At 44.4% G+C, this 14,514-nt stretch overlaps 1 protein-coding gene across 1 annotated transcript in view; it reads left to right on the plus strand.

Moving 5' to 3' along the window:
• Window positions 1-14,514, plus strand: part of SNX7 (sorting nexin 7) — a 265,145-nt gene that overhangs the window by 19,481 nt on the left and 231,150 nt on the right. Inside the window, exons 2-3 of the mRNA XM_069232138.1 lie at window positions 8,156-8,338; window positions 9,918-10,028. Of these exons, the coding sequence (XP_069088239.1) occupies window positions 8,156-8,338; window positions 9,918-10,028 (294 nt within the window). The remainder of the gene's footprint in view (window positions 1-8,155; window positions 8,339-9,917; window positions 10,029-14,514) is intronic.

Below are 14,514 nucleotides of genomic sequence, written 5' to 3' on the forward strand. Positions count from 1 at the left end.
TTGGAGTATGTCCTGTTTTTCATTTCCTTTAATTGAATTAATATACAGAGCTCTTATCTAAAAGAGAATTGGGAGTTGCATAAGAAAAAAACATATTACATTTAATAAGAGATAGATAAAATGAACGTGGTCATTTCAAACAGAACTAAACTAGTGACAATTGTATCAAACAATTCAGCGAGTCATTACCCCCACTAGGTGCTGCTTACTTGCTTCTCCTTGTAATGCCCCCTCCTCTGAGGGTGCTGGTAACATTCATCATCATCATCATGCGACTACTCACATTCAATAAACTTGCCCAATCGGTGTAACGTGGGATGGCCATTAAAAGATTCCAGAGCACTTTTGTTCGAAGGCTAGCCCTGCATTTGGTGACGTCTTTAACCAAGGAACACCAAACTGCACACAATCTGACTTTTGGATCTGCACCAGCAAAACAAGACAGCACAAACTTGCATTTGAATGAAATAGCTAGCCTCCTGCCCATCTATTGTTTGTGAAAGATGATGGCACTTTAAATAAAAAGTGTGTATGCCCTGCTTTAAAACGCGAGAACAGGAAGAAAGTAAACATTTGACATGTGACATTTCACTGTAAACGCACTCCAAGAAAGCAAGTATTTTAGCATAACTGTGATTACCAGCGCACACCTGAACCAATACACAAAGTGTAAAGGGCCGAGCCCTGGCCTGATTCAAGGAAGAAAATGTTAGGACAAAAATGGCTATGACGTAGCCAGTGCTGTTCGCATCATATCGCTTTTCTATCGCGGATGAGGGTGGACAACATGGAGAACACGAGGGAATGAAAAGCGGGAAGGTAACGAAAAAAAAGCACTATGACATGGCCAGCGCTGACCGTGTCATAACACTTTTTAAACAAGGACAAGGGGTGGTGGTAGGGGAGATGCACGTTGGGGTATAAAGAAACAACACGAAGCACAGGAGTGGGAGGGGAAGAAGCCAAAAAAAAAATCACAGCCTGAGGAGCAGATGGAATCTGATCAAACAAAATCAATCAGAAATCGGTCTACACTCCAAAATAAGAGGAAGTGAAGCCGGCCATCACTTGCTAGTTAGGAGGTATCAAATAAGAGTGACGGGGTGCCAAGTAATGGTAAGCAATTGGAGGGCTCCAAGCCCTTTATAGGAAACAATACCCCTCCCAGCAGCCATTGCACGAGCTGTTGGCAGGCAAGACTTAGAAAGCCTGCTGCAAAGGAACGCAAAACAAGTAACACTTGCTTTCTATATGCAATGTATCTATGAGATAAATAATTTAATGTATCATGATTCAGTGTACTTTTGAGATGTAAAAATAGTCTCTCTTTCTTTGCACTGTAACACTTCTTAAAAGCTGGAATAATGCATCAAATAGCCAATTGCTTGAGGTGAAAGAGAATTACCCTATGTATATTTTAAAGGATTAGTACCAGTCAGTTTTGCCAAAACCTGCTGAGTGACCTGCCCTAACTATGTGACCGCATTTTGCTGTAGATCTGTATCAGTCACCAGTAACGCCACCATCTTAAGGCCACACAGATATATCTATGTAGTTTCCTGCACTGATGTTATCCAGGTTGGAATCCACTTTACAGATCAAATCCATTTTTCAAACCTCTCTGTTCCTAAAAACAGATGCATTTATTTTCGCAAAAACAGTGTTCATGGAATCCGAAAAGTCAGACTACTCCTTAGCCATCTTTTGTGGCTTGGTCATACACATCATGTCCTTTCCTTTCACAGCCCATTCTCTACACAGTTCTTCGTATCATATCTAGATTTATAACTATCTTGAGTATCTTGTGTGAGTTATCTCCATGTGCTTCTGGTAGCACTCCTATTTTCTTTGCCAACATCTTGGACCCAGCAAACCACCATCTCAAACTTTCGAAAGGTGTAATTTTAGTTACAGCAAATATGAGCTGTTCTGTAAGCCTACACATTTTCTCCCAAAATGCTGTCATGGACATCTTGTCCACCAATTCAATTTGAATCCCAGACTTTAACATCCAGTTCCTCCTCTTAACCAGCTAATTAGAGTGTGGAGAATGAAGAACTGCCATTAAATGAACCACACCGTTCTTTCATAAATCCACAAATGTAATCAAAGAAACAACTGCATACCATTGTTTGCCACAGTAGTTTCTGGCACTCCTTCACACACAAATTCTTTTGGCAGTTAATTACCAGTCTAGTGCTTACTCTACACTCCCACATTTTAAAGTGTAATCCACCAAGATAGGTATGTACCTATTGAGTGTAGCAACCTCTCAAAAGAACTCATAATATCCATAGCCAATTGTATCCATTATTTTTCAGGTATGTCTATAGGAGCCTAAGGAGCTTTGCATATATTCTTGCTCACTCGTTGCACAATGTACACACTCCTTCATATGACTCTGGATCTGATTATCCCTCCTGTCAACCAGTACTTACCCTTAGTTTGGTTTGAGTCATAACTTTTTTAGCCAAATTCATGATTTTCTGTCTGATCCCCACATCAGCAGAATCACTTTGCCTCATTTCAGCATTCCCTTCGATAATAGCTCATTACAAACCTTTTACAAACCATCCAGCCATCCTGACACTTTAAACTTTATATCTTCCTTAGTTTTGTCTTCCGCAAAAGCTGCCCTCCACTGTTTTTCATCCCTGTTCTGTATGGGCAAGCATGATAGAGAGTGAATAGCTTTGTTGTGGAGACAAGGTAAATACTCCTCTTGGAAATTATATTACCCCAAACCTGCATTCGACTTCATTGAGCCCTTGCTTGATGAAACATTGATAAGAGGCTTACATGATCTATACTTAGAAGGAGTTCATTTAGTCTGGAATTACCCATTAACAACCTTGGGCCACCCTCTCAATTGTTGAATAATTCACTTCAGCATCCTTGAGTGCACATAATGCAAAAGCAGTCACCACATCTTTGCCATTTTCAATGTGAGGCAGTACCACTCTTAACCAGGTGAGAGTTTTCTCGGTGGTCAATATGGTCTTGGACTTAAAATGACCTAATGACATTTCTTTCCCTATCTCCATTTTAATCCTGCTAAAATCTTCTTCAGATTCTGACCACACAAACTCTCCAGCTACCTTCTAAAGCAATCGTAAGGGAGCCACATTTTTGCACAATTTTTCACATATTTCTTATAGCACTCCGCCAGCCCCATAACATATCTCACCTCATCCTTAATTTCAGAGAAGAGACTTTCTTCTCTTCGCCTACCAACTTCAGTTTGCAGTTTGTCAGAGAAGGCAGGAGAAGTTATCGGGTTGGTTGCAGGGCAGGCAGAATCATGGCCTCAAACACACACCTGTAGAGACAGAAACACTGTTAGAGCAGTGAAAGACTGAAAAAGAAGAAATACGAGGATAGAGAGAGAAATACAGGAAAGCATAAACAACCAGAGGAAAGGAAACTAAAGAAAGGATTAATGGAATTCCAATTGGAAAAGGAAAAAGCGGGGGATGCCAAGGATAACACAGATGGGAAGAATCCACCACCATCCCCTGGGTGGGAGAAAGGGATGCAAAGATGATGGCAGCGGGATGAGTCCAGGATCAGTAAAAGTTACCCCAGTATAATGAACACATGGAGAGGAGAGAAGATGTTCACAGCCTCCAAGAGGAGGAAGAATCGACTGAGAAGTGGCAGTTTCCCAGCCAGGCCAGTGAGACCCACAGTCCTACCACAGTCCAAAGAACCTGTTTAGATGAGGCTCGGAATTGCCTATCCGGCCACACTAGAGAACCTTGGAAGGGGGGAAAAGAATGTTAAACCAAAAATGATGTCAAACTTCGTCCCCACCATATGCTAATATGTCATTCTGGAAGCACACCCACTTTTGGACTCACTTTAAAACATTTATCATAAGCTTAAAATTAATAACCATGCAGAGGCCAAGCCAAGGGGCAATCTAACAAAATGTCACCAAGGATTAAAAAAAGATGTTTGCTGATGCAAACTGTCATTATGATGATGACAGACTGAAGAGAGCTCCATCATATTGAAAACTTTGGCCACCGAGCAAAGCTAATTTTTCTGCTATATTAAGGAGGGGAAGCCAGACGACTTACATTTTCATACTCAAATTCCTTAGATCCAGTCACACGCAAATAACATACCCACCTTTCTTTGTTGCCAGAACACCCACACACACTAGTTTCTTCAATTCCAGGGTCAATGTTCCCTCATTATGTTTGGCATCTGACTGGCCTTCATCCCCTTCTTCAGCACAAAGTTGTGTACAAACCCTGTCATTAGTCAACGCCGTCTCCTCCTCCTGCTTCAACGCTGTCTCCTCCTCCTGCTTCATTGCCGTCTCCTCCTCCTTCTTCAACACCCTCTGCATGCTTCGAAAGATCTACAAATGGATCCCAACTGGAACCAGAAGGACAGTCACCCAAGCCCTCGTAAACAGCAGACTGGACTACGGCAATGCCCTCTCCTCAGGAACCATGGCCAAACTCCATAAAAGACTGCAACGCATACAGAACGCCTCTGCACGCCTCATCCTGGACATCCCCCACCACAGCTACACCACAGCCCACCTGAGAGACCTGCACTGGCTCCCCATCAACAAGAGAATCATGTTCAAACTCCTCACCCACGCTCACAAGCACTGCAGAACACCGGATCAGAATACCTCAACAGACGGCTCTCCTTCTACACCACGACCTGACCGCTTTGCTCCGCTGACCTTACCCTCGCCACCATACCACCCATCCACAGAACAACCTCCGGCGGCAGATCGTTCTCCCACCTCACCGCCAATACGTGGAACACTCTTTCCACCCACCTGCAACGGACACAGCACCTGCTTACCTTTAGGAGACACCGCAAGACTTGGCTGTTCGAGCAGTAGCAGCCCACCCCCCCCCCCGGCACCCTGAGATCCTCTCGGGTGAGTAGTGCGCTTTACAAATGCCTGATTGATTGATTAATTAGTCCCAGGTTGTGCTTGGAAACTTGAGGACATTTTCCTGGTACATCTTCTCCTTCCACTGCACCATACAAGCATTAACTGCTCCTTGTGCCTAAGGCACACTAATGCCGCCTCCTAAATATATTGTCAACTCTCTAGGTGACGTATACCTTGCCCAACTTGCCACAGTATTGCAGTCTTTAAAATCAATTAGCATATCCAATATGCTAATCATCTTAATCCTCTTTTTCCCAAATCCCCTATGATTTAATTCAAGTAACTCAGTTCATTTTTTTCTTCCTTTAAAATAGACATAAAATGTATCTGTGTCCTAATTGGCAATTCAGCATGACATTTTCATTAGTTTCCATCACACATGTAAAATCATTTTATTCCTTTACTCCAGCAATTCCACCAAATTCAGTTGACCATTCCCGTACAAGCAGACATAGGCCCTCATTCTGACCTTGGCGGTCGGCGGAGAGACTGCGGTCGGACCGCGAACAGACCGGCGGTATTAAAAATGGCATTCTGACCGCGGCGGTCACCGCCGCGACCGACCGCCACTTCCCCACTCCGACAGCCACGGCGGTCATGACCGACGGGCTGGAGTCTGCGCACTCCGGTCCGGCGGTCGACCCAAGACCGCCAACGGTATCATGACCCTGCTTACCGCCGCGGTTTCTGGCGGTCGGGAACCGCCATGCGAACCATGGCGGTAGGCACTATCGGGGCCAGGGAATTCCTTCCCTGGCACTGATAGGGGTCTCCCCCACCCCCCACTGCCCCCCCGAGTCCTCCCCCCACACCCTCCACCCCCCTGCCACCCCCCAGAGGTGGTACGAACCCCCTCCCCACCCCCACCCCGACATGCACATACACGCACCCCGACATGCACACACCCCCAACATGCACATATACACACCCCCTACACACACACATACACAACGGGGACACATACCCGCACACATACATGCCGACATGCGCACCCGCCGAACTACACACATTGCCCATTGGCACAGCAGCACTCCCCGCCCGCATGCACGCACTCACACACCCCCTCTACACACTCCCACGCACACCCCCATGCACGCACACATCACACAACACCCCCCCACCCCCTCCCCTCACGGACGATCAACTTACCTTGTGCGTTGGTCCTCCGGGAGGTGACAGGAGCCATGGGGAGGTGACCGCCAACAGAAGACCGCCACACAGAAATGTGGGTCGTAATTCTGTGGGCGGTGTTCTGCTGGCGTGGCGGTGGAGGTTGACCAGTCTCCACTTTCCCGCCGACCGCCAGTGTGGCTGCTGGCGGTTTTCCGGCGGTACGCTCCCAGCGGTCAGAATGCGCACAGCGGCATACCGCCGCGGTCGGCGGTCTTCACCGCGGCGGTAACTCGCCGGTCTTGCGAAAAGACCGCCAAGGTCAGAATGAGGGCCATAATGTTCTCACTTTCCACACTTGACAGCAAATGGTATTCTTGACATAACGTCAACACTGTTAGACCACGATTGCTACCACAGCATTTAAAACACTCCACCCTTACTTCAGCCACATACTACTAATGCTCGCTTTTCTTATCTTTATTAAATACAACTCTGTTTCCTTTTTGACATTTACTTTCTTTAACTGCACGATTTACTTTCTTATCTCCTCACCAACTGCTCTCATTTACTTCACACACATGCTGTGTTTCCCATGCTGGTTATAAATGTCACTACCACTTTAAGAGCTAGAAACTACATTGATACCTACACCAACATCATTTTGTACATATCATGTACGTCCCCAATCGCTCTCTAATGTTAATTTCAGGTATTTTGGCATGCATATTCCTGCCTTCAATTCCCAGATGGTGTAACAGAATATTTATTTCTGCAATAGGGGAATATGTTTCTCCACTAGTATCAGTCAAATAACTATTAAAGGTTCTTTCCAGTGACTCCACAGCGGTGAAGGGTCCCCTGCTAGCTATAAAAATAATGGAGGATGACTTATGTTTGCTGCTTTCATGGTTACAAAAACAGAAAGGTTCGGAATTGCACTAGACAGCAAAAGAAATAAAAAAGTAAACCAAGACAACAAACACACCAACTAGCAATAATAACCTGTAGAATCGGATGTTAATAACTATTCCATTCTCAATTGTCTCTGTATTGTGTACAATGTTTCTTCAATGCATAAAGCTCTTAGTATCTTCTCTCTTCTCAAAAAACTGTAGTCTTCAGTTAAGGCTCCTTCCGCAACTTGCTTCTCGCACAGTTACTTTGTGTTACACTTGCCCTTATAGCTAGGAGAAAGTAACTTTCTGCAACACTTACTGCGTACAATACCCTTTGCATTCTCAATCCAGCAATGGCCATCTGATGTTAGACTTCACACCGACAGCATTTCTGCTTGTGTGAGCTAAGCTCCATCTATCCAAGATGATACCTGCAGAGATAGTGTCATGCCATTGACGTCTGCAATGTCTTCATGTCACGATTTTTGTAAGACCAGAGGCACAATGCACCTCAGGTGTCTGCATGTGGCAATCCTTCGTTTCATGTTCACTTTTCAGCCTCACAAGTTGATCTTGACATGGAAGTTTCACTGAACCCCAGTTCTAGCCAGCAGGCGTGCACCTCTCAAGAGTCATTGATACATCTAGGCTCAGAGGAGATTAATATAAGAATACAGGAAATCAGTAACCCCCCCCCCCAATTTTTTTTTATCTAATAAACATATAAACATAATTCAAAGCAAAGAAGGGGGTAGTTAGAACATTACAAAGCATATCTCAGGAGAAATGTTGGGTAGTGCAATATAACAATTCCTCACAGATATCTGTTAGCTTTGTCATTGTCTTGTTGCTCTATGGGTATCGACACCAGAAAATCTCGTAAGTTCAGAACTCCTATGCACACGTTTGATCATTTGAAAGAGCTTATTTTTGGGGAGGATCCATTCCTGACTCGAAAGGTCTTTACATTTTAAATGTGCTAAGAATTTCGTAATTAATACTATTAATGAAATGCTTATGTACCTAGTTTGCGGTATTCCGTACGGTTATCTGTGGCGTGATGAACAAATGCATCTGGCACTGAGGAATTCTACAGCCTAACAGTTACATGTATGTGAAATGAACAAGTTTCTTCTTGATGTAAAAAGCGAATGTTGTTTTGCCACATCTTAACGTGATGAGCTTGGCACACTAAATTCAGTGCATTTTCTATCCACAGGACACAACCCTTACAGATGGAAACTCGTTTAGCTCTTTGGTCCCCACATCACCTTCATCCATGAATAACCAGTACAAGTTTGAAGATGAGCCGGATATCAGTGATATATTAATTACAGTGGACGATCCTGAAAGCCACATTAATGCAATTGAGACTTTCATTACATACAGAGTTGTAACAAAAGTGAGTGTAATCTCTGAATATGGTATATAAAGCACACTAAGTAGGTGCTGCTGAGACATGTGGATCTTGCCATCGTTGGCACTGCCCGTGTCTTTCATGCTTAGAAGGTTGATATAATGTGTACCACAGAGGTGGCTAATAATAAGAACCAACAGAACAGGTATATTTTGGTTCCCCATAGCGTTATTTTTGCCAAAGTTGTTATTTTTCTTGTTCACATTCGCAATATTATAATATTTGGGCTCAATGCATTGGAATATGTTTGCTTAATTTATCCTTAAAGCTATTGATACATTACTTAAATGTAGAACTGTCTTCTTTTAGAAAATAAAAACAATTCAAATGTTTTTTAATGTTCTGGATTATTTTAAATTAGAATGCCCGGGGTCTATTAGAGAATCTCACTTCTGCCAGAGTGGTTGATTTTCAAACATATATGGCTATCAAGCCCACGTCATCGGATGTAGAGTTCTCAGTGTGACACTAATGAAAGTGAATTTCTGATAGTGCACACTAATCTATGATGCTATGACCATGTCTTCCTTGGTGCCTGCTGATATTGTTTTATTCATGCCCTAAAAAGGCCAATGAGAGCATGGGCAAATAAAAGAAGATAAATGTCAACAATTATGCTCTTTATTGGAATGTGTTCCCTGAGATGCACTCAGTTGTGTTTGGGGAGTTGACATATGACCCTCTGCGACCACCTGTTCATAAACAGTGATCGAATACTCAAAGGTGCTTGATTCGTACTAGAGAAAGTCACATATACAAAAAAGATAGTACGTGCGTTTGGTGGCCTCAGCTGAAGCTTTAGAATACCCTGAAAAAAAAGACAGCATGCACTGGGAGTAATAATAGGGGTAAGACAGCGTCCACCATACTATTTTATCTTTTAGAAATAAAACCACGTTTGGAAAAACTCCAAACTTCCTATAATTTATATGTAATTTGTGTATTTCTTTCAATTATACTTGTTTCTGTGTGTTTGTGCATACATTTGAGGTTCAAACTGTAGACGTTGCGTAGACTGTGGTCCCCAGCTTCCAAAAGTGATTGAGTGGGAATCCACAGAAGTCGAAATGAGAAGAATCGCTGGTGAAGGCTATAAGCCTTGTAGCCTGTGTGTCCAGTTAGAATACAGCAAGCCATTTGCTACCACTCTGTACACACTTGTAATTAGTTGTAGTTACTTTTCTACAAACTTTGGCAAGATGCTTAAATTAAGAAACTTCCAAGTGGAGTCGGAAGATACAATTTCAGTTTAGGAACTAAGGGCCAGATGTATCAAAGGATTTTATCCATTCTGTGTCTATGGGAAAATGTGTTCGTAAGTATGGCCCTAAGTGAGAGAAGCTATGTGATTAGTTTAAGCCAACTGTTGATAGCATTAGAGTTTTTCCTAATTTTGTGACGCAAACATTCTTTTTTCTGATTTACATTTTCCAAAAGCCATAAAACAAAGTTATGAAGATGTGGGTAATCACCACAGACGAGTCACAATTTTCATAAACCATTATTAATTATACTTTGCCTTGATATTATGTATACATTTTTATTCTTTTCTTTTCATTTGTAGACAACTCGTAGTGAATTTGACAGCAGCGAATATGAAGTTCGAAGGCGTTACCAAGATTTCCTTTGGCTAAAGAGTAAGCTTGAGGAAACTCACCCCACGTTAATTATTCCGGTAAAATAGCTTGTTTTTTTTTTTTATTTACCCGCTGAAAGGATGTGAATCGTGATGTATGAACTCTACTTTGCACTATACGGTTTAATTTGGTGGTCGTAGAATCACAGATCAGCAATTGACATTTCAGTGAGTAATTTATGCCACATAAACATGCGTTGTTGATTGTAGTATTCCTATTAGCAGTGTGTTTTACAGTTATGCAGATTCTTGCACATTCGACATACTGTGTGTATTTTTAGAACTTTCATTTCCAGGATATTTGTTTGCCTCCTCTGCTATGAAGTTTTAATTTTAAACAAACCACTATGCCATTGTTAAGACACAATTGTATGGGAGGTGGAGCTTAGCTGAGAGCATAATGGCCACTATCACTTCATGCTTCAAGGCACCTGCAGGGTCAGGTCCTGATTACTATAGTATTGTTGGCAACCCTGATTTCAGAGACAGGGAGTTGTTTCTGTGAAAGGACACCAAATGCGCTGTCCGTGCTGGTGATCAGTGCCCTGAAAAGGATGATATCAATGTTGGAGTAGCCGCCCACCCTCCCGAATGGCCGTGAGTTGTGATAGAGGAGCTTGTGGCTTCAAGACCTGACCCTTGCTGTAATCATCTGAAAATGGCATCCCTTGCAGTGTAAATATGAGCCCAGTCTCCTCCTTACCCGACCTTCCCATATACCTTTTGTTAGAAGTGGGGTTTCTGGTTGGCTAGGGTATGCACCTCAGCCAGGCAGAACCCACCCACTCTTGTCAGGGCTTGGGAGTTACACGTCCAAGATAACCCCTGCTCACCCCCTTGGTAGCTTGGCACGAGCAGTCAGGCTTAACCTGGAGGCAATGTGTAAAGCGTTTGCACAACACACAACACACGTGACGCAAATTGTACACCACAAAGTAAACACAACACTGAGCTATGTAAAAATAATCTGTATTGCACAAAGCGTAACTAGACCAACATTACACGTAAGTAATACCCTGCTACCTTAGCAGTTGTAAGAAGGTTACACAAGTTACTAATACTCTGCAAGAATATGCAGTTGTCACATTAGAACACGTAAGTACTTAGGATTCTGCAACATAAGCAGTAGTCAGGAATTACAGTAAAAGATATATGCACTTGTCAGGAACAATTCCTAAATACCCATAAAAAGAACATTAGAGAATATCTCACAAGTCATATAAATACATATCTGCTTGTCAGGCCCATAAAAGGAACATTAGCATATATGTTAAAACATCAAACACAGGTAGGTAATATATGAACCAAAGAACTTTGGGTTGTAACTATTATTGGTCCTTTAAAAAGTACCTGGTTGGATGAAGAGGCATTTCCAGTGCCTAGAAGGCGAACAATGGGGACCCCCGGCGCTCCTATGCGCAAATTGGGGGTCTTGGATTTCCTTGGGAGGAGAAGAGGGCGGCACGCACCTCAATCCTGCTGACAGGCCCCTCTGGGGACCAGGATTACTGGGGGCCTCCCTAGGCCTCCACCGGCCTTCACGAGGGGGGCCCTGAGTCAGGGAAAACCTTTGAATAAGGAGGGGGGTGCCACACACCCCCTCTGATTTGAAAATGGGCCCCTCCAGGGACCCACAAACTCTTGGGGTCTCCGTGGGCCTCCGTCAGCCCTTCTACGGGGAGAGACCCCTACAGTAATGCCCTCGGCCCACAAGGGGGCCAACCAGGGAGCCGGTGGTCCTGGCAAGCCTCTGGTGAGGCTACCACCTGGCCGCCCGACAAAAGAAAGTCCTCCGGGACTTTTACAGACGAGGGAGAGGCGTCCTCCTCTCCCTCCGACGTCATCCTGGCCTGGGGCCTACCGGTGCCCCAGGGGTGCTCCACGGAGCGGTTCTCGACCCGGGGGCACCAACAGGAGCACGCTTGCTCCAGAGAACAAGAAGGAGGTTTTCTTCGTGCCCTAAGGGCACTGAGATGAGTGTGACCCTCGCGCTCTGAAATAATTCAAAAGCCCGGCTGCAGCGGTGAATCTTGGCAGCAGCAAAGCGCTAAAGAAAGCGCAAGGGCTTGTTTCTCAGCCCGGGTTGCGGCGGTGATATGGGCAGAAATAAAGCGCTTTTCAATGCGCTACGGCCATTCTAAAGCCTGGGCTGCGGCGGTGATCTTTTTCCCAGCAAGGAAGAGAGGGCCTTTTTCCAAAGTGCTCTGGGCAAGGATGTAAAGATCGATGCAGGGGTCAGGGGCCACAGCACCCTGCCCCTGGGAGCAAGCAGGACAAGAAGAAGCACAGGGCTGGTGGGCCCAGCTACAGACCAGCACAAGGGGTGCAGATGGTGGCAGTTCCTCCTAGTGACCAGGCAGGTCACAGGTCAGCACAACAGCAGCAGTCCAAGTTGGTTTCCTGGTGAGTCCATTCATCAGCGTTCTGTGTCCAGTTTCAAGTTCCAAGAATGTCCAAATTGTGGGGAAAACTCCCCTGTACTTATAGTCAGTTTTTACAGTGTTTCACAATGGTAGGGAGAGGAGGTTCCAGCCAGTTACAACTGGTTCTGGGAGTGCCCCCTCTTTCCTTTCATCACAGGCTCCAAACATCAGTGGGGGGTTAACGACCCTATTGTGTGAGGCCAGGGCACAGTCTTTACAAATGCAGGTGTTCCCGCCTCTCCCTTCTCATAGCCCAGGAAGGCTTTACAATATGTAGATGCACCTCTGTGTCACCTCCACCCTCCCTGTGTTCAGGCTGTCTGAGAAGTATGCACAAAGCCCCAACTGTCAGTCTGCCCAGACGTTGATTGGAGACAAGCTGCAAAACACCAAAGTTATAAGCACAGATAAATGCGCACTTTCTAGAAGTGCCATTTCTGTGATAGTAATAAAAAATACACCTACACTAGTAAGCAGCATTTCTTACCACTGTCACAACCATACCAAACATGCCTACGCTACCCCTCATAAATCAGACAATACCCCTTACACCTAAGGCAGGGCATTTCCATTGCAATCCCAAGAGAGGGCAGCACTCACAGTAGTGAGACACCAAGTTAGGCTGTTTGTCACTACCAGGACAGGCCACACAACATGGCACATGTCCTGCCTTCTACATACATGGCACCCTGCCCAAAGGGCTAGCTAGGGGGTACCTTAGGGGTGACTTACATGTAGTAAAAGGGGAGTTCCAGTGCCTGGCAATTACATTTAGATGCCAGGTCCCTGTGGCAGGAAACTGCGCACACAGGCTCTGAGCTAGCAGGCCTTAGATAGGTTTGACAGGCTACTTCAGTGGGTGGCGCAAGCAGAGCTGCAGGCCCACTAGTAGCATTTAATTTACAGGCCCTGGGTATAGGGATACCACTTTACAAGGGACTTATAGGTAAATTAAATATGCCAATCAGGTATAATCCAATCATACCAAATTTGTAAGAGAGAGCACATGCACTTTAGCACTGGTTAGCAGTGAAAAAGTGCTCAGAGTCAAAACGTCAGCCAACAAAGGTCAGAAAAATAAGAAGGCAAAAGCAAAAAGTCTGGGGAATGACCCTGTAAAAGGGCCAGGTCCAATACCTTTCTATTCTGCTTCCCAGCCAAAAATGAGGTGGAGGTGATTATGTGGCACATTTTACTGCTGTGGTGTTCTTTAAATGTTTTGTTCCAACATCAGCTGATCGTCTTTTTGATCAGTGGAATTTTCTGTTTGACATGTGGGCTAGCTACCGGACCAGGATGGTGCTGATCAGTGAAATCAGAACTAAAAACAGACTACCACAGATTTAGAAGTGTCAGCCTTCTTGGGATCAGGCTTTATTGTGACTACCCCAGTTCACCTGCTTCCAGTGTTATGATATCTGGAGGCCTGCTTCTTTGTGCCTGACCTGCTATCAAAGATACTATGTTAATCTACACTAACTCACTGCATTGTTCTCTGCATTTGTGTCTCAAATTAGATTTTTCGTTGACTGGCTAAACAAAACTGAAATCATGTCTTCTGAATTGTCCTATTCTAGATTACACTGACTCCTGAGTAGTCAGTACTTATAAACACTACTGTGTTTGTTGCCTCATCACAGAGGCCTCCTTGCAACCACATGACATTAACATTAGGATATAGAACAGGAAGCCCTCAGTCTATGCTATATTGAGTGCTGCTTTTTCCCATCTGCTGCCAGATTGCCAGAGATTGGTCTTGAAACCATAATGAAAGAACTCAAGCTAGTCAATCTATCAGTAGTTTCTGTCAATGACACAACCCCCTCATCAAAATAAATAAACTGTCCATCATGGACATCACTGCACTGATATTGCTGTAGTGACATTGACATTGCCCCGCAAAAAACACTTTGATTCCATGGTAAAGATGGTGATGTTTAAAAGCTTCTATGTACTGCTCCAGCTGGGGACTGGACTTGTGACACCCCAACAGATGAAAACAATTGGAAAAGAGGAGTAGGTTGAGATAAAGTATGGATCTATGCAGTGCATGAGAATGAGGAGAAGTGGATTTTCTGGCATGGAGGCTCCCCCAGTGTGCT

This window comes from Pleurodeles waltl, chromosome 4_2, assembly GCF_031143425.1.
Source record: "Pleurodeles waltl isolate 20211129_DDA chromosome 4_2, aPleWal1.hap1.20221129, whole genome shotgun sequence".
Taxonomy (NCBI): Eukaryota; Metazoa; Chordata; class Amphibia; order Caudata; family Salamandridae; genus Pleurodeles; species Pleurodeles waltl.